Source organism: Cynocephalus volans, chromosome 11, assembly GCF_027409185.1.
Source record: "Cynocephalus volans isolate mCynVol1 chromosome 11, mCynVol1.pri, whole genome shotgun sequence".
Lineage (NCBI taxonomy): Eukaryota > Metazoa > Chordata > Mammalia > Dermoptera > Cynocephalidae > Cynocephalus > Cynocephalus volans.
In genome coordinates, this window is record NC_084470.1 from 32791303 (window position 1) to 32811326 (window position 20024).

General features: G+C 39.3%; 2 protein-coding genes across 2 annotated transcripts in view; one reads left to right on the plus strand and one right to left on the minus strand.

The window, feature by feature from the left end:
- Positions 1–14282, minus strand: part of EFHB (EF-hand domain family member B) — a 49781-nt gene extending 35499 nt beyond the window's left edge. Inside the window, exon 1 of the mRNA XM_063113366.1 lies at positions 13446–14282. Coding sequence (XP_062969436.1) covers positions 13446–14282 — 837 coding nt within the window. The remainder of the gene's footprint in view (positions 1–13445) is intronic.
- Positions 14283–19353: 5071 nt separating this feature from the next.
- The window catches only part of RAB5A (RAB5A, member RAS oncogene family), a 29404-nt gene continuing 28733 nt past the window's right edge, over positions 19354–20024 (plus strand). Inside the window, exon 1 of the mRNA XM_063113998.1 lies at positions 19354–19714. The gene's annotated coding sequence lies outside the window, so the exon portion shown is untranslated. The remainder of the gene's footprint in view (positions 19715–20024) is intronic.

Here is a 20024-nt window from a genome sequence, read left to right on the forward strand (position 1 = left end):
AGAGATGACAGATAAATTGAGAAGAAGGTGGGTGGAGGTCAAGATCTAGCAACAGGGTGAGAGGCCAGGGGGCCCAAGGTGGGAAAATGGCTAGTGAGAAGCAGCCTGGACTTAATGCCAAATCTTCAGTAAATTCTACTCACACAATTACATTATGTGTGAAAAAGAAAACGGGCTGTGTTCTAACTTGGACTAAAGCAAGGCAGAGAGGAAAGGGAGAAGAGATACAGTGAGATTTTGTTGGAGTGAGCAGGACCTAAAACCACATGGGCTGCGGGAAAATTTTAAAAGGATAGTTTTTTTCCTGGCACACATTTCTCTGAGTTCCCTCTTTTCCCTTTTTATTTTTTAAAATTTTGAACCTTGGTTATGGGGCAAGCTGACATAACTTACATGAATGTAAGTTGTTTTCCAACCAGCCTGAAGCTGCAGACTTGCCAGGAGGAGACCCTGAGATAACAGCAAAGATGGGAACAGAAAACTGATGGATCCTTGGCAAGACCTTGCATGTCCCCCTCTCTCCTGCTTTTCATTTTCCCTTTTCCATTCCCTCAGCCTCCTCTTTAAAAACCCTTCAATAAATCTGAGTCTTTTAGATGACTTTAGTCTCACCATTCTCCTTCAGGCTTACCAGAGAGATGGGTTAGCCTGACATCTCTCCTCAGGTCACCGGTATTCCTGAATCAAAGCTCACTTCCATTTTCACCAACATTTGACTTTTGAGTGGTTTGTTTTTGAAAGGGGGCAGGCAGCTGGACCTGTATCCAGTATCAATTTTTCTAAAATTCAGCTGGAAATTGTAAGAAATCTCAGTGATACAGGTAATATTAAGTCTCTCTCACTATACTTGCGACAGGAAATCAAGCCATTCTTTTAAATATTCTGAAGGGAATCAGAATATGCCACCCCAAAAAATGCCACTTTGGCAGAAGGATTATTTTGAGCTAAAGACAATTAAGAATCAACAGATACAGGAGGAGTTTTCTGCCTCCCCTTATTCTGCTTTAAAGCAGGGCACAAATTTTTTGTGAAGGTGCCCTCTAACCTTCAAAAACCAGGAAAAGAGCAACCCTTATCACCCAAGAGCGATAGTCAATTGAGATGAGTTTGCACAAACAGGCCTTACTAAAATAGTCCCTATCTTCCATCAGTTCGCCTGTATATTTCCTAGTCATTTCCCCATAATTTATCATCCCTTGAACCTCAGACCCTCTTTCTTTTGTTAAAGGGGAATATGAATCCCTGAGTCTAACCACTTCTTTGGGTTTCACTTATTTTCTGTAAATTCCTGTGCATGTAAATATTAATAAAAATAGTGTGCTTTTTCTCTTATTAATCTGTCTTTTGTTAGTTTAATTCACACCCCTTTCCTTCAAGTTACTGAACTGAAGATGGCAGAGGGAAAGTTTTTCCTCCCCAACAGTTCAATGGAAAGGTAACTTCATAAGGCTGAAGAACATGGTGATACCCAGGAAGGTACCATCTGGGTGGCAAAGGGTTAGAGAGATAGAAGAAAGGAGGGATTGATGGATGGATCAATAAATCCATCACGTGATAGATAATTTAACTTGTCTCTGGTCTGCTTCTCTTCCAGACTGCTTTTCTTCCAAGTGTTTAACAATGGATAGTCTACATTTCCATCTATTGAACACAATGCCCTTGGTGTTCACCACAGAGTTGCCCATATAAAAAGCAGTTTGACTGCAAATCAGTAGGAGTGATTAGGCTTCCATGCTCTCATGTCTTTTGATTGGGAACACAAAAATGGAAGCTGTGACTGTGTGGGTCTCCAAAGAAGCAGACACCATTGTATGATTAGACATATAGAAGATTTATTAAGGAAAACACCTGTGAAGAATAAAGGGGGAGGAGTATGGAAGGAAAACTTTAAGACCATGATAGGTCTGACACCTATAAAAGGAGAGAAGAAAGGAAGTATTAAGAAGGAAGAGCTTCAGGCTGGCTGCTTAGCTCAGTTGATTAGAGTGCAGCCTTGTAATACCAAGGTCAAAGTTTCAGATCCCCATATCAGCCAGCTGCCAAAAAAAGACGGAAGAGCTTCAGTCCACAATACAGTTTTAATAAAATCTTGGTCAGGCCAATGTGTTATCTCTGAGACTGTTTCCCATCCCATGAATCCCATGTGGGGGAAAAATAATCCAATTCTAGAATCCCTGCTATGCTCAGTCATCGGGAGTGTGCCCTGGTGCACTCTGTAGTAGATCCATGAGGGCAGCACATAGAGGCTGTCAATCAGCTATGCTACCCACAGCAGGTCCTCTTGAAGGGAGATCTGAGCCAGGCACCTGGAATGCTTCCTAATCTTTCTTTATCTTTCATGATCTTGACACTTTTTGAAGTATAGACCAGTTATCTCATTAAGTATCCCTCAATTTGGGTTTGGGTTTCCCTCATAATGTTTTCTTATGATTAGATTCAACTTATGAATTATCACAGACACAGTGCTGTGTTCTTCTATCAGAGAGTACATGCTGTCAGTTTGTCCTATTATTTATTATAATTTGTCCTACTGATTATTCTATGTAAATATCCAGTTCCTCACCAAACTTTCACTTATTGTTTTAATATCTACTGATGAGTCTTGCCTAAATAATTTCTATAATGCCTGCCAGTGACTTTCTAATTCTAACATTCTTTCTATATTTATTAATTGGCATTATACTGCAAGAAAGCTTTCTTTTCTTGCTATTTATTCATTCACTTATATATTTATATCAGTATGGACTCATAGATTTCTATTTTATTCAATGGTAATTTTATTCAATGCTCAGTGTATACCAGTTTGGGTTAGTGGGAGTCCTCTCAATTTCGTTTATTCAAGTTTGTTAAATTTCTGCACCATTCTTTGAGATTTTTCTTACTTTTTGGCTCACAAAGGAATTCCAGGTTCATACTGTACATCCTGCTCCAGCCCTACAGTCAGCCATTTCTCCAAGGAGTTCTGATTCCTTTTAATAGAGAATGATATTTAGAAACAAGATCTGTAGTTCTCATTGTAGAGATGTTTTACCACCTTAGCTAACTTTATTCCAAGGTATTTTATTTTTTTGGTAACTATTGTAAATGAGCTAGCTTTCTTGATTTCTTTTTCTGCTAGCTCATTGTTGGAGTATTAAAATGCCACTGATTTTTTATGTTGATTTTGTATCCTGCAATCTTAAAGACATTGTTTATCAACTCTGAGTTGTTTTGTAGCGTCTTCAAGTTTTTCTATATATAGGATCATGTTATCTGCAAACAGAGACAATTTGACTTCCTCTTTTCCAATCTGGATGGCCTTTCTTTCTTTCTCTTCCCTGATTGCTCTGGCTAGTACTTTCAATACTATCTTAAAGAGGAGTGGTGAGAGTGGACATCCTTGTCTTGCTACTGTTCTTAAGGGAAAAGTGTTCAGCTTTACCCCATTCAGCATGATATTGGTGGTGGGTTTGTCATATATGGCTTTCATTGTATTGAGATAATTTCCTTCTATACCTAATTTTCTGACAGTCTTTATCATAAGGGGATGTTGAATTTTGTCAAATGCTTTTTCAGTGTCTATTGAGATAATCATATAGTTTTTGTCCTTGATTTTGTTGATGTGGTATATCACATTTATTGACTTGCATATGTTGAACTATCCTTGCATTCCTGGGATGAATCCTACTTGATCATGGTGTATAATTTTTTTGATGTGTTGCTGTATTCTATTTGCTAATATTTTGCTGAGGATTTTTGTATCTATGTTTATCAAAGATATTGGCCTGTAGTTTTTGGGGGGGTTGTTTGTTTTGGTTTTTAATTTGGGTCTTTTTTTGTTATATCTTTGTCTGGTCTTGGTATCAGGATGTGTTGGACTCATAGAATGAGTTTGGGAGAATGGCCTCCATTTCAATTTTATGGAATAGTTTGAAGAGAATTGGTATTAACTCCTCTTTAAAGGTTTGGTAGAATTCAGCAGTAAAGCTATCCAGTCCTGGGCTTTTCATTGTTGGGAGACTGATGATTACTGCTTCAATTGTATTGCTTGTTATTGGTCTATTCAGGTTTTCTATTTCTTCTTGGTTCATAGTTTGTATGTATCTGGAAATATATCCATTTCCTCCAGGTTTTCAAATTTGTTGGCATATAGTTGTTTACAATCGTCTCTAATGATTCTTTGTATTTCTGTGGTATCAGTTGTAATGTTTTCTTTTTCATTTCTAATTTTTGTTATTTGAGTCTTCTCTCTTCACTTTTTAGTTAGCCTAGCTAATGGTTTGTCTATTTTGTTTATCTTCTTGAAAAAACAACTTTTTGTTTCACTGACCTTTTGTATTTTGATGGTGAGGTTTCTGTTTAATTTAGTTCTGCTCTGATCTTAATTATTTCTTTCCATCTACTAATTTTAGGATTGGATTGTTCTTGTTTTTCTAGTTCTTTGAGGTATAGTGTTAGGTTGTTTATTTGCAATCTTTCTGTTCTTTTGGTAGAAGCATTTATTGTGATAAACTTCCCTCTTAGTGCTGCTTTTGCAGTATATCACAAGTTTTGGTATGATGTGTCTTTATTTTCATTAGTTTCAAGGAATTTTTTGATTTCCTGTTTAATTTCTTCTTGGACACATCTCCACAATGAAAACTACATATCACTGTTGAGAGAAATTAAAGAGGACACAAAAAGAAGGAAAGACATTCCATGCTCTTGGATTGGAAGAATTAATATTGTGAAATGTCAATACAACTCAAAGTGATCTGCAGACTCAATGCAAACCCTTCAAAATACCAATGATATTCTTCTCAGAAATAGACAATAACAATCCTAACATTCATATGGAACAATAAAAGACCCCAAATAGCCAAAGCAATCCTGAACCAAAAATATAAAGCCAGAGGCATAACACTACCTGACTTGAAATTATACTACAAAGCTATAGTGACTAAAACAGCATGATACTAGAATAAAAACAGACATGTGGACCAATGGAACAGAACAGAGAACCCAGAAATCAACCCATATACTTACAGCCAACTGATCTTCAACAAAGTCACCAAGAACACACACTGGGGAAATGACTTCCTCTTCAATTAATGGTGCTGGTTAAAATGGACATCCATATATAGAAGAATGAAACTAGACCCATACCTCTTGCCATATACCAAAATCAACTCAAAATGGATTAAATACTTAATTATACATCCTACAACTTTAAAACTCTGAAAAGAAAACATAGGGGAAACACTTTAGGAAGTAGGACTAGACAGTATTATGAATACGACCCCAAAAGCAAAGGCAACAAATGGAAATATATCAAACTAAAAAGCTTCTGTGCAGAAAAAGAAACAATTAACAGAGTGAAAAGACAATCTAGAGTGGAAGAAAATGTTTGAAAACTATGCATCCAACAAAGAATTAATATCCAGAATATATAAGGAACTCAAACAACTTAACAGTAAAAAAATAAAAATTAAAAAATAACCAGATTTGAAAATGGGCAAAGGAGCTGAAAAGGCATTTCTCAAAGGAAGATATACGAATAGCTAACAGACACATGAAAAAATACTCACTGTCATTCAGCATCAGAAAAATGGAAATCAAAACCACATTGAGATATCATCTCACTCTAGTTAGAGTGGCTATTATCAAAAAGACAGAGAATAACAAATGCTGGCGAGAATGCAAAGAAAGAGGAATCCTCCTACAGTGCTGGTGGAACTATAGATTGGTGCAGCCATTATGGAAAATAGTATGGAGGTTCTTCAAATAACTACAGATAGAACTGCCATATAGTCCAGCAATCACACTGCTCAGTATATACCAAAAGAATTGGAAATCATGATGTTGAAGGAATACCTGTACTCCCATGCTTATTGCAGCTCTACTTACAATAGCCAAGATCCAACCTAAATGGATCCAACATTAATGCCCATCATTGGATGACTGCATAAGTAAAATGTGGTATATTTACACAATGGAATACTATTCTGCCATAAAAAAACCAACATGGATGAACTTAGAGAAAATTATGTTAAGTGAAATAAGCCAGGCAGAGAAAGAGACATACTGCATGTACTCATTTATAAGTGGAAACTAACATACACAAATAAGTAAATAAATAAGAAAGAAAGAAAGATACAACAATCACAATAGAATGTTGAACAGAACTGAGGTTACCAGAGGTGGGGGAAGGGGAGAGTGGAAAGGGAGGTATTGGTAAAGGGCCACAAAAGTTGATTATATTGTATAATGTTGAATATACTAATTATCCTGATTTGAACATCGCATATGCACACATGTATTGATATTCAGCACTGTACCCAATAGATATGTATAATCAACTATGTTCCAAAAATAAATAAATAAAAATTTTTAAAAATAAAGCATTTATGTAGGAAGAAATAAATCGCAGATTCCATTGATCTCCAGAACATCTTAGACTTCAACTAAAATGTGGAACCTGAAATTCTATGAAATCCTCTGCCTATGGACATGTTAGTCACCTTCCAGTAACAGACAGGCTCTAGTAAAAATTCGTTAGTAATTTAAAAAAGGAAAAGAAAACAAGACCTGGATTTAGGTGTATTCATTGCCACTAGAGAAACATTGCTTCTAGGTCCTCTTAGAGAATAGAGATAGGAAAGGTATATTGTATACATTTAATGTATAATGCATATAAATGCACACATACTCCCACACACCTACATCTATATTAATTCTATAATATTCTGTCTAGTTAAATATGTGTACATGGAGCCCATAGACATAGCTATAGATATCATGAGTTTCCATCAATACCTCCAATTACAATACAATCCAACAAGATTCATTCTACCCTTCTGTCCATATTTGTAACTCTTTTCTCCATCAGTGAGAAACCTGGTACCTATTGTCCTAAATATATTTACTTATTTGCCTAGGTCTTCTGTTTGTAACCAAACTCCCAACTGCACCAACCACCTCCTTACTCAGCTACCTCCTTGCTCAATCCCTAATCATACCAGTGACACCTTGCTTAGCCACCTCCTCACTCAGCCCCCAGTGTTTAAAGCTTTCATTGGCTAAGTACCTTCCACTTCTCACGCAACTGGTTGTCAAGACTAAAGTCAACTCAGAAAGATTGATACATGACCATTTTCAGCTGCTGAAGATCCAAAGACCCATAATCATTATGCTACTTTCCACTTTCCAAACTCAAGGTGGGCTAGTAGAATGGTCCCATCTCTCTCACTGGTCCTTGATCAAGATCACTCTGTTCTCCAGAATCTTGTTGTTTTCATCCGTTTTGTTTTGCTATAACAGAAATACCTGAGACTGGGTAATCTATAAGGAAAAAAGGTTTATTTGGCTTACAGTTCTGGGAAAGCTGCATCTGTCATGGACCTCAGGCTGCTTCTACTCACAGCAGAAAACAGGGCAGGCAGCCAGCGGGTACAAGCAGATCACATGGTGAGAGGAAGCAAAAGAGAGAGAGGGGAGGTGCCAGGGTCTATTAAACAACCAGCTCTCACGGGAACTAATAAAGCGAGAACTCACTCATTACTCCCCCCACCTAGGGAGAGCACTAATCCATTCATGAGGGATCAGCCCCCATGACTCAATCAGTTTCCAACACCGCCACATTGGGGATCAAATTTCCACATGAGTTTTGAAGGGGACAACACATCCAAACTCCATCCAAAGCCATAGAGATTGGCTTTGCAAATTCAAACAAATGAATCTTTGCACTTTTTTCCCCAATACCAAGGCTTGTATAACTAGAAAGATTTATAAAGGGGTGGCCTCTTTTCTTCTACCTATCCCCAAAATAGCTGTCAGGTTCTCTTACTATAGAACAGGAAAAAATAAGGCACCCCTTTGCATAACACTTAACATATTATCAAGTTATTTGTCTATTGGTCTCATGTTTTAGACTCTGAGCTCCTTAAAAACAGGTACTGTGTAATTTTTCATCTATCTAGCTCCATTGCCCACACACTGTCCAGTCACTGTAGACACTGTAATTTTTTTTAACTTTCCTTTAAACCTTTCCTTGCTTCTTTCTCTTTCTACTTCAGGGCTCAATATTATTTACCAATGCACTTTGTACAGTTCAGTTATTTTAATAACCCCAGGTTTCTTTCATAGCCAGTGCATTGATGGAAAGCAAGGGACAGTCTCAGGATGTCTTAGGGAAATGACTATTATAGAGATTTTGATCTCTGCCAGAATGCTTTCCAAGAACCAAGTACTATTTCAAGGGCTACCAGGCCTCCACATGGAGAGGGCCTCTTTTCATCAAAATCTGTTTAGTCTTGAAGGGCACTCCAATAAACTCTCCTCAGGCCACCATATTTTGGAAACCTTTCCTTGTTTTACTAGTTCCATAGCCATTAGTGTTTTACTAGAAGGACTCACTTAATGGGTCTCATAAATTTATCAGTACAAATCTTTACTTACAGCTCAACACCAACTTTAGGCAACAACTTCAAACCACAGAATGAGTGCCCCTACAAAGTGATGTATCTGGTCCCCACTCCCCAAGAACAGAAAGGCCTCTCATTGAGATGAGCTCCCTCAATTCCCTGAATGCACCCTGATGAAAAGCAATTGTCCTCAAGAATTGATCTTTACAGGCTACTCACAATAACGATTTCCATCTAAACTCTCCTCACAGCCTTGCTTGACACTGGGTTTCAACCTCACTCAAATGTACTTCCTTCCTACTCTGAGACTGGATGAACTCAAGAGCATCAAATACTTTACCATCCCATTCCTTGGTCAGGATGTTGGAGATCACCTCCCTTTCCCCTTTCAGCTATGTTAGTTCCATCAAACCTACAAGAAGCAGATAATATACATAATATACAAATAAAACATAAAGACAATTGGAAGGATGGAAGACTTCTTAATTCTTTTTATACACTAACATTACCAAAATACCAAACACAGAGAAAGCTAGCCCAAAAAGGAAATCTACTGTCTAAACTTATGTAGAATCATAGATGCAAAAATCCTAGTAAAATACTGGCAAATCAAATCCAGGAATATATTATAAAAATAATATATCACGTATAATATATTACAAAAATAATATATCACAACCAAGTAGAACTTAGCCCCAAAATATGAAGATTGTTAATTCAGAAAATCAACAATTTTAATTTGGAAAAAAAATATATTGCAGCAAACATGGGGAAAGCTTTTCATAGCTCAAACTTCATTCCTGATTTTTGAACATTCTTATCAAACTGGGAATGGGTAAAAATGTTCTTAACTTGATGTATCAGAAATCTTCTGCAAAAATCATAGTAGTGAAACATTAGAATCATTCCCATTAAAATCAGATAAGAGGGCTGGCTGGTTAGCTCAGTTGGTTAGAGCATGGTGTTGATAACACCAAGGTCAAGGGTTAGGATCCCTAAACTCACTGGCCACCAAAACAAACAAAATTCAGAAAAGAGACTTTATTTTCAGTATTATATTTTTGATCATAGTCAATGCAATGAGATAGGAAATAGAAATGAAAGGTATATATACTAAACAGGGAAAGACAAAAGTGTCAACCAATATGATTGTCTACCTAGAAAATCCAAAGGAATGAACTGAATGCTGGGTAAAGAAAAAGGAAAAAAAAGAAAATCCAAAGGAAATTATGATAAGCAATTATGATTAATAAGAGTTTAACAAGGTGACCAGATAAAAGGACAACAAAAACAATGAAAACAAACATATGGTGCAATTTCCAATCTCATTATAAGTCAAAGAAATGTGAATTAAAACAATGCCTAACAAATCATTATCAATTTTTTAAATTTATTGATACAGTCTTTTAGGAAGAGATTTGGAAACAGGAATTAGAAAAAAATCCATACCTTTGTATTCTGCTGAAACTCTATCCTAAGAAAATATTACAATACATACAAGAAGACATATGCATAAATATGTTCACAGACAAACTATCTTTATAATAAATTCTGCAAAAAAATCTAAATGCCCAACAATAGACGGAATGATTTAACTAAAAAGTCATATATCAGCTTGAAGGGTTTAGATTCCTGTACTGGCCAACTGCCAAAAAAACAAACAAACAAAAAGAATCATACATTGGCTTAAAAGACTATTATTTTTTATCATTAAAATATCTTTATGAAGTCTTTGTAATAACAATAAAATGCTTATTAAATAACAATAAGTGAAAAATCAAGACAATTCTTATGCTCAGTATGGTAACAACTATGTAAAAATGCATTTGGAGAAAAGTGTCACAGTAAGTATAGTTGTAATCAAGAACTCAGACTCTCAAGTAGGAATTTGTGACTTCAAATCCTACCACTTCCTAGCTGTACAACTTTGGCCAAATTATCTCATTTGCCTCAGTTTCCTCACCTATAAAATAGAATTTAGCAATAGAAGATGTGTCATAGGGTTGTTATGAGAGCAAATGAATTAATACCTGCAAAGCTCCATGAATAGTGATGTTCATATAGTTAGCCCCCAATAAATGTTAATGTGAATACAGCAAAGTGTTAATAGGCATTGTATTAGGATAATAAGATGATAGCTGTTTTTATCCCTATTTTATAAATTTTCTATAATGTTTTTTTTTTGTTTCATAATGAAAATAAATATTTTAACATTTAAAAAAGTATTTGAAAAGAAAGCTTTATTTCTAATCAAGGCTAATCCCCCTCTTGCCCATGATACTAACTACATTCCTTCCTGCTTATTTATGATCTGATTCCACCCATTTTTCTCCTTTGTGTTATCTCAGATTCCTCTACTGATTCACTAAGTAAATAATAACATTACTAAATGGAATCTTTACTGCCTTCTCTTGCCCATCACTTCTTAAGGAAAAAACAATTCACAGTAGCTTTCTCCAATTCTAATATCCCACTTGCTCTTTAGTATATTGTAATCTGAATTTTCCATCCATTACACTGTCCTAACAATGTTGCTAATTTCCTTACTGTCCAAAGTTCATCGGTCTTCATTTTATTTGCCCTATAGGAAATACTTTAGCATTGCTGATCATTCTCTCTTAACACTCTCTTCCCTGTCCTGTCCCATTTAGAAAGAAGGGTGTGAGAAGTGGGAGGAAGCAGAGGTTTGAGAACTGCCTGTGCTGGAGACCAGAAGTGGTGTCTGCATGTGTGAGATCAGATCAGAAGCCATAAACTGCAGAACCGATCCAGGAACCTGAAACAGGTGTGGTCAAGTAAAAAGAGAGTGGCTGGGGAAATCCAATGAGGAAATATGAAAGCAAAGTGGGTCAATGACAAAAAGACATCCTGAGTCCCAAGAGGAACAGAAAAGTCTGCAGACCAGGACAAAATTCTACAGAAATTCTGTACCCTCTTCAGCTGAGTGTTATTCTCAAATCTCAGTGTGTGGAATCTGTTATTCCCAGAATGCTTTAAGGTTGATGATATAGTTTGGATATGTTTGTTCCCCCAACCCTTGTCCCTCCAAAGCTCATGTTGAAATCTGATCCCCAATGTGGCAGTGTTGGGAGGTGTTTGGGTCATGGGGATGATCTCTCATGAATAGATTTACTCTATTAATTCCTGCAAGAGCTGGCTGTTTAAAGAACTGTGGCACCTTCTCTCTCTCTCCCTCTTCCTCTTGCTATGTGATCTCCCTGAACTCACCGACTGCCTGCCATTAGTGAAAGCAGCCTGAGACCCACATCAATGCCGCTATCCAGAATTGTGAGCCAAATAAACCTTTTTTCTTTACAAATTACCCAGTTTCAGATATTTATGTTATATGCAACAAAAACAAACACAGTTGCTTACTTTATGTTCCTCAATACCACCCTCTCCGACTTACCTCTTTTTTCTCTAACTGTTCTCTCATCTAATCATCCAGACATCCTTCCATTTATCAAACATATATTTACTAAATGAACACCACATGCCAGGAATCGTGACATGCCATGGAGGTAAATGGTGAATAAGATATTGTCCTTGCTCTCAAGAACTCATCTTATTGACATCTCTTTCAATGACCACCTCATTAGTGTTTCCCAAGGTTCCTACCTAGACCTCCTTCTTCCATCCCCACCCGTGGCTTCAACTGCCTCACATTACTAACTGTCTCCTTGGCTTCTTCACCTGATAGCTTAAACTTAAGATAGCAAAACACGGGATATTCATTTGCCACCGAACCCAAAGAGATCATTACCCACGTAGAAACTCCTAAATCTTCCATCAATTTCCCTCACTCTCATCACATAGATCCACAACTGGGTGGTGATAAATTCATCATCTCTTAAACCTCTCAAATTTGTACTCTCCTAGGCCAGCCAGTTAGCTCAGTTGTTTAGAATGCAGCCGTGTAACACCAAGGTCGTGGGTTTGGATCCCCATACCAGCCAGATGCCAAAACAAACAAACAAACAAACAAAACCACAAAGTGATATTCTCCTTTCTGTTCTTTCCAACTCTACATTAATTCTAGTCCATCATTATTTTGGCATGACCTTGTAGCTTTCTACCTGTCATTCAATATGTCCCCATTCTAGTTCGTCATTACTACTGATATCAAAATTATCTTCTTTCTAAAAGACAAATTTTATTTATTTCTTTCCTCATTAAGATCCACCATTGATCCTGTATCCATATGTTTTACCCCTGCATTCTTTATCTTTAGATTTCTTCTACATATTTCTTCATCTTCATCTCTCAACACCATGCTAACCAGAATTGCTTATGCTTTCTGAACATAAGATTTGGTAATGCTCTGTGCCTTTCTTTGTTCCCAGTGCTCTAACCTCATTCTTCCATCTGACAAATACTGATACCTTTCACTGTTAGCTCAAATATTACTTCCTCTGTTAAGCCTTTCCCATTTCCTCCAAACAGAACTGTACAATCTTTCCACTGAGCTCTGTGCTTAGAGTGCAGTTCTATGAAGGAAGAATCACAGTCTGTTTTCTATATATTTATATGTCTGTATAATGTTCATCTAGTTATTTGTCTCCATCATTGGAGTGAGCCTAAACCGAGAGGGTAGGAATCATGTACTTCTCATTTTATTTTGTCCTGTATCCAGCACAATGGCCACCATAAATCTTTGCTGAAAGAACAAATAACTCACAGACTAAATATTGAATGGAAAAACAAACACTTTTCTTTCTTCATTCATAACATGAATATTAGGACACAACATGTATTTCCATGTATCTCAACATATGAGAGGGTTGAAATAATGAAGGTTGGGGAATAAAACAAAGGTCAAAGGAGAAAAGAGGGAGAAAGGAGGAATCACTGATGTTCACAGAAAACAAAACTGACAACTAGAAAGGGAGGCAGAGAATGAGATCAAAGTAATATCTGGAAAGAATCCAGTGGAGCAAAGGATATTAGAATCCCAACCTTTGTGATTTGTCTCCACAAACCCAACTAAATCTTGTCACTTTATCATCTCGATAGGGGCATGGCTATACATAGTTTCTACCAAAAATACCAGGAAAGAAAACTTACACTTGGCCAGCAAGGTGTCCGATCAAAAAATTTCCCAGAGTATATAGGTCTGATGTAATCTGGATGTTCCACTCCTCGTTCAGTGTTTCCAGCCTCTTTTTTCTCTTCAGGTTTTTGGACAAACTTGTGCTGGGGATGTTCTATCACCAGGCCCATTTGGAGCTCTGCATTCTTAGTGTCATCTGGCTCCTCTCCTTGGGGTAGCCCAATGTCCACCTCCACAGGAGGCCTCATCTCTGTGTTAGGTTTCATCACAACACAGGTAGACTCTTTTTCCAGTTCCTGTCTTGGTTCCATACCCAAAGCAGGCTGCTTTCCCACTAAAGCCTCTATCCTTTCAGGTCCACTAGCCACAGGACCTCTCCTACTTCGCACAGCCTGTGGACTTCTACATACCATGCCCAAGGGAGGCTGTATTATCCTTCCACTGGGACACCCTGCCAGAATACGCTCATTTTCTAACCCCATTTTTCCTGGCAACATATCCAGAGGTTTTGTTCCCTGTGAGACTGAGACCCTGTTGACTCCTAAATTAATCCTTTCCATGGGGGTCCTAGAAATATTATGTCTTTCTAATCCCATCTCAAGCCCCTTGTTCAATGGAGGTTTTGTTTCGGGTGTTGCCATCCGCCCATATTTATTATTAAACACAGGGCTCTCCCCGCATCGGGAATCCTCTTTTCCTAATCCCACTCCAAGCCCCAAATCCATGGGAACTTCTGTTCCCATGAAGACCCTCCTGTCTTCTAAGTCATTCTTTCGTTCGTGGGTGAGTCCGACCTCCATGTTCAGGGGAGATTTCCCCCCAGACTCCTTCATTCCTTCAAGGGCACTCATCTCTAAGGGGAAAGCTGTACCTGACTCAAGGGAAGTTTCCAATCCCATGGGGGGTCCCAATACATTGGAAGACCCCACTCTCACGAATGAGCACATCCCTACATGGACTACCTGCCCACCGCTTCCTGCGTCTCTTAAGACCTAGCGGAGTTCACTGAGGAAAAGGAGATGGAGTCTGTTTACCCGGTTACCTGGGAAACAGGGGCGGGGCTTGGCGCGCAATTCCTGCTTCTTCAGGGACCTGCCTATCTCTCATTCATTCTCCCCTCTTCCCCACCATCTCCCTCTCTATCCTCCTCCCTTCCTGTCTTTTCTTCTCCTCCCTCATCTCTCCCACTTTTTTTACTAGATTTGGAGGGCACGAAAACGTGAGTGATATGGCTTTGGCCACTAGAACAAATGTTCACCAACTTCTTTTTGATTTCCCAAGCAAGGCAGTCCTGTTAGGATGATTTCAAACATTGGCTTGTCTGACCATTAGCCTATTAATTTTACTGGTGATCTGGGAACAAATAAACTTTCTGGTGCTGACCACTTCTTTTAGGTCTTTCCTTGCCCAAGTACCTCCACATTGCATGTAGTTATTTTAGCGCAAAATAACTATTTAATTCTGGAAAGTTATCATACTTGACAGCTGTGGCATAGAAACACCTTAAAGTCCTTGAGAATACTTAAACTTTAATAACTAGGCTTTAAATCTCATTTAAAGTAAATATGTTAGAGTTTGAGATATGATACATGATAATGCATATTGTATTTTTTAAAATATTGTGGCAAAAAAAAATAAAATATCGTGGCAAACTCAAACTTTTGGTTTTTTCCTCCATATCAACAATAAGGATAAAAAGGGAAAAAAAAAAAAAAAAACTTTTAAGTATGGAATTTTCTTTAAATAGGGTTTATGCCTCTGTCAGATTTTTTTTTGCCGCTGGCTGGTAACAGGGATCAAACCCTCAAACTTGGTGTTATCAACAGCCCACTCTAACCGAGCCACCAGTTTTTCTGTCAGACTTTAATGAGAGTACATTTGGTGAATATTTGTCATGTTCTACACATATAGAAATATAAAACAAATAGTTTAGAATTTGAATAAAATTTACAGGATTACAGTTTTTACAAGTACTCTATGAAAACCTTGTAAAATCTAAAAATAAAAAAAAAAGTGAGTAGGGGACATTATTTCACATTTGAAAAGCTGTTTACTGTAACTTTCTAGATAGTCAACATAAACATTCTTCTCTCCCTAAGCTCTTTAAGTGACTTAATATTGAGTAAATCAGGGCATTTTTTTTTCCCCTTTTGGGGGTGTGTGTGTGTGTGTGTGTGTGTGTGTGTGTGTGGCTAGCTGGTATGGGGATCTGAACCCCTGACCTTGGTAATGATTGTATGAGCATTAGAAGAGCTTATTCAATTCATTAATTCCGCAAATATGTATTGAGTCTCTCCTTGTGTCAGTGGTGGGAATACAATGGAATAGAAACCAGTCCATACCTCATGGAACTTATATTCTAGTGAGGATAGATAATCATCAAATGAGCCAATAAATATAATAATTTCAGATAGAGATTGTTATGGAAAAAATAGAATATTTTGATGTGGAAGAAGCACTTTAGAATTGGTGGGTTTAGGATTCCTGCAGGTAGGGGACATTTAAGCTGAGGTCTGAATGATGCCCTCCAAAGACAAAGTTTTTTAAACATGATTGGCTCGAGTTTCCAGAGCCTTTTTCTCACTGCCTTGCCACCATGACTTATGTTAGAATTACCATTTGGTTGGTCTCCAGAAAAAAATTGTGAATTGTCTCCAGAGAATCCCAGATAATGTAAATGTAACCATTCATTACCATCTATGCAAGGATTCATTCTTCAACTACACAAGGGAGAAAAGAATTCCTGGAAGAGAAGGTGGAAGATACAGGGGGCTTAGGCATTTGGAGATTTGAGGGCAATATAAGACTAAGGACAGTGTTTCAGTCTTTATTACTTTATTTAGGCCCAACCATTTTGTTGCCTCCTTAACAAATTCTATCAACTAGCAGGATGCCACATTTGACACTAAAATATATACATTAGCAGTCCTCCTCAGTTATCTGGGGTTAGGAAAAAGAAAACACGGACATATTGTGAGTCGCAATACAACAGCAAAGCTTTACTGTGGTATTTCAATTTCTCTAAAATTACCACTGGATCTTTAGAAGTGCCAGCCACTGGGACAGCACCCTCACAGGCAAACATTATGACTAAACTGTAAAATATTGTGGAATGTATTCATGAAGGAAGTAAATTAAAAGACAAAATCAGCAAACAGAAATGAATGCGGAAGCAATATACAATGATGAAAAGGGGGAGTTCTTAGCAATTTATAAATTTCAGCATCCCATGTGTTATTTGTGAGGTCTTAAGTCAAATGTTCATCATTCTAAATGTAATTAAGTTCACTAATATTTTGGGGGTCCTTATTATATCAACCAAAGTTCTTCTGTGAGGAACTAAAATGATGAATAACTTAATAGATCTGCAACATAACCAGCACCATCTTAGACAAGCCCAAGTACAAAATGGTGCCATCCACCTCCTCCCATCCCCTCCCCCGTTCTCTTTTACAAGAAGCCTCATGGTTTCGGAGAAAATTAAACTTTAGGCGTTTCCACATGTGCAGAACACTCCATTCCCATGACCTAACTCAATCCTCACCCCGGAATTACATCACCCAGCTCTTGGAGCCAACATACCAATAATAAGCTCTACCACCCCCACACTTGGTGCTGTCCCCCATTTTCAGGGCAGCCCCGGGCTGTCCTCCATTTTGAGTACAGCCCAGCAGATTTCTTTCTTTAATAAAGCTTGAACAGTACCCGGCATCTTGGCTCACTTTCTTTCATAACTGATGGTCCTGGGCCTTAAAAACTTTATAATTCTAAGGGGAATGAAAGGCTAAGTCCAGTCACTCTTTAACTGTAAATTAAAGCACATTTTAGAAGAACCACTACAGAGCATAAAGCAAAGTATTGTGAAACTACAGAAAAAAGACAATTAAATCCAATAGAAGTATCTTTTTTTTTTTTTTTTTTTTTTTTTTGGTGGCTGGCTGGTATGGGGATCCAAACCCTTGATCCTGGTGTTATAACATCACCCTCTAACCAACTGAGCTAACCAGCCGGTCTAGAAGTATCTTTAGATGCTGTCTAGAGAAGTTGGCATCATGGAGGAGAAGAGACCAGCAGTGATGGTTTTGATTAGGGCAGCAACTGGCTAAAATGTAAAGAATGGATTGAAAGGGCATCAGTATGTATTAATTCCAGTTTATATGAATCCTACCATGGCCCAGTCATTGGGATTAGACCTCAATTGGGAGATTAGAGAATTTGGTGACAGAATGGACAATGGTTTATGAGGAAAAGAAGGAAGATCTGAAGTTGATTCTGCTGTTCTGTGAGGCTGTTAATGCCAGTCACTAAGCAGAAGCAGGTCTGGGGTGCAATAGATTTGATTTTGGACATGCTGTTGACATGACAAAACTGATGTGACATATCCTATTTCCTGATTCTTCCTGGGATTGTCCAAGAGCTATTACCGTGACGAGTATTGGAACAACCCCTTGGGGATAACATGCCACAGATACCATTTACTTATGACACATTATTCTCTCTGGTAATTGAGGAGTTGATCTGAAAGACTGGCTGTTCAAGGGTTCCAACTATTTTCATTGCACAATATTGACTGAGCACCTACAGGATATCTTAGGCCAGATACACTTCAAAAGCAATCAATATGCATGCCCTCACAACATAAATTTTAAACTGAAAAAAAAAAAAAAAAAACTAGCCCTTATTCCGAAGGAAAATCAATTGAACATTTTCCTACCAAGTTACTAAGATTTTTTTTTTTTCTTTTTTTGGTTTGGTTTCAGATGACTCACCAGAGACTGCCTTTGGTGTGTGATTGACCCAAAGAAGCATATCTTAAGTAAGTCTGCTGTGGAAGATCTAATAAACTTCTTGGGTTACTTTTCACTGGAATCGTGTTTAAGGACTCACATTCAGGAGCCAGCCCAAAGGTTAGAAGCCAACTCCATCACCAAACAGGCGGTGATCTTGGACAAGTTACTTAATCTCTTATGCCTCAAATTCTTTACCTGTAAAACAGTCATGCCTCATTCATTAATTCCACAACCTCCAAAAAAAAAAAGGTAATAATGCCACAACCATGACTGAAGACTCCTGGCTGCCAGGCACGATGTTAGACACAGTTTTACAGAGGTTAGGGCCACTTTGGGGAGTTAATATTCTAATATAGGGAAACATAATAAACAAGTTTGTTTCAGAATGAAAGGCTTATAGTGTAAGAATCAAATGGGATAACTCCTGTACAGCGCTTAGTGCAGTAACTTTCCAAGGAAAATTCTAAAGTTCTTAATTTAGGATTTGCCCGCCCCCTTCCCCACCCCTTACCAAACCAAGTACTCTCAATACAAGCAAGTTTTTAAGCTTTAGCACCCAAAAACAGCTTTTGGGATGGGGAGTTTCCTTCCTTCCTCCCCGAGATAAGTACGATTTAGAAACCTTTAAAGGCCCACCTATATCCAAAGACATGCTGGGGATGGAGTCTCTCGCACTAGACAAATCCCTTAATAAAGCAACTTATCCAAGTTGCCAAGACTGGAGTGTTTCGGAGTGGAGTGGGGACTCTGAGTAATTAATATTCACAAAGGGAACATCGCCAACCCACAAGGGCTGGGCGTGACAAACCAAGCTCTTGTCGGTCTTTCCCCCAAAGGAAGTTAGTAAAGGAGTTCCCCAGATCCCCACCGCCCGGAGTCCTGCGACCCCAACCCAGATAACAATGGCGCTGGCCAGGGCGGGGCCTCGCGAGCCTAGGGTGGGGGAGGAAAGAGGCGGGACCCGACCTAGGCCGCGCGCGAAGGTCACGCGACGCGCCGCGCCCGCCCCGCGAGCAAGCTTCCAAATGGGGCTGGGGAGCGGATGGAGCGGGCGTCCTGGCGACGACAGGAAGTGACGAAAGGGCGTAGTTTGCTGCGTGCGGCGACGTGGCGGCGCGGCCGGCTCCGGACAGCGGAAGTGGCTCCCGCGCTGGGACTTGAGTGTTTGTGTTTTGGTTCGTGAAGGAGCCGGCGGCCAGCCTGAGGGGAGGAGGCAGAGGAGGGAGGAGGTGGAAGGATTAGTTGGTACTCGAGCGCCGGCGGCGGCGGAGAAGAAAAGAAAGAGGAAGGCGGAGCGGGGAGAGGCGGGGACGGAGCCCGACAGGGGCGGCACCACGGCACGAGCAGCGCACCGTCCAGTGTGAGCGGAGCGGCGCGAAGAGGAGACGCCGCCGGTGCCGCCGCCGCCGCAGCCTCACTCTCGTCCCTCGGGCCACGCCTGGGCCTTGCTGCCGGAAGCTTCGGCCCTGCGGCTCAGCGTGCTGCGGTCTCAGGTAACCAAACCGCCCTTCCCCCTCCGCAGCGCGGGCCCGGACCCCAGGTTATCCGCAGGCCCTTCGCTGCCCTCCGCCTTCCCTACACTGCACCTCCCGCTCCTTCTTTCTCACGCGCGTCAGTGCTCTGGGCCAAAGAGCTGTCGAACCCAGCGTCTTGTTCTTCTGTCCCTGGTGACTCATCCCTCAAGGGGCTCTAGAGACTGGATTTGGGGACTGGCTGAGGGAGCGACGGGTGTCACCCTGTTTCCTTCTCAAGATGGCGCCTTGGAAAGAGTACTGGAGGCCGTGGTTTCTCCTCGCCCCTGTC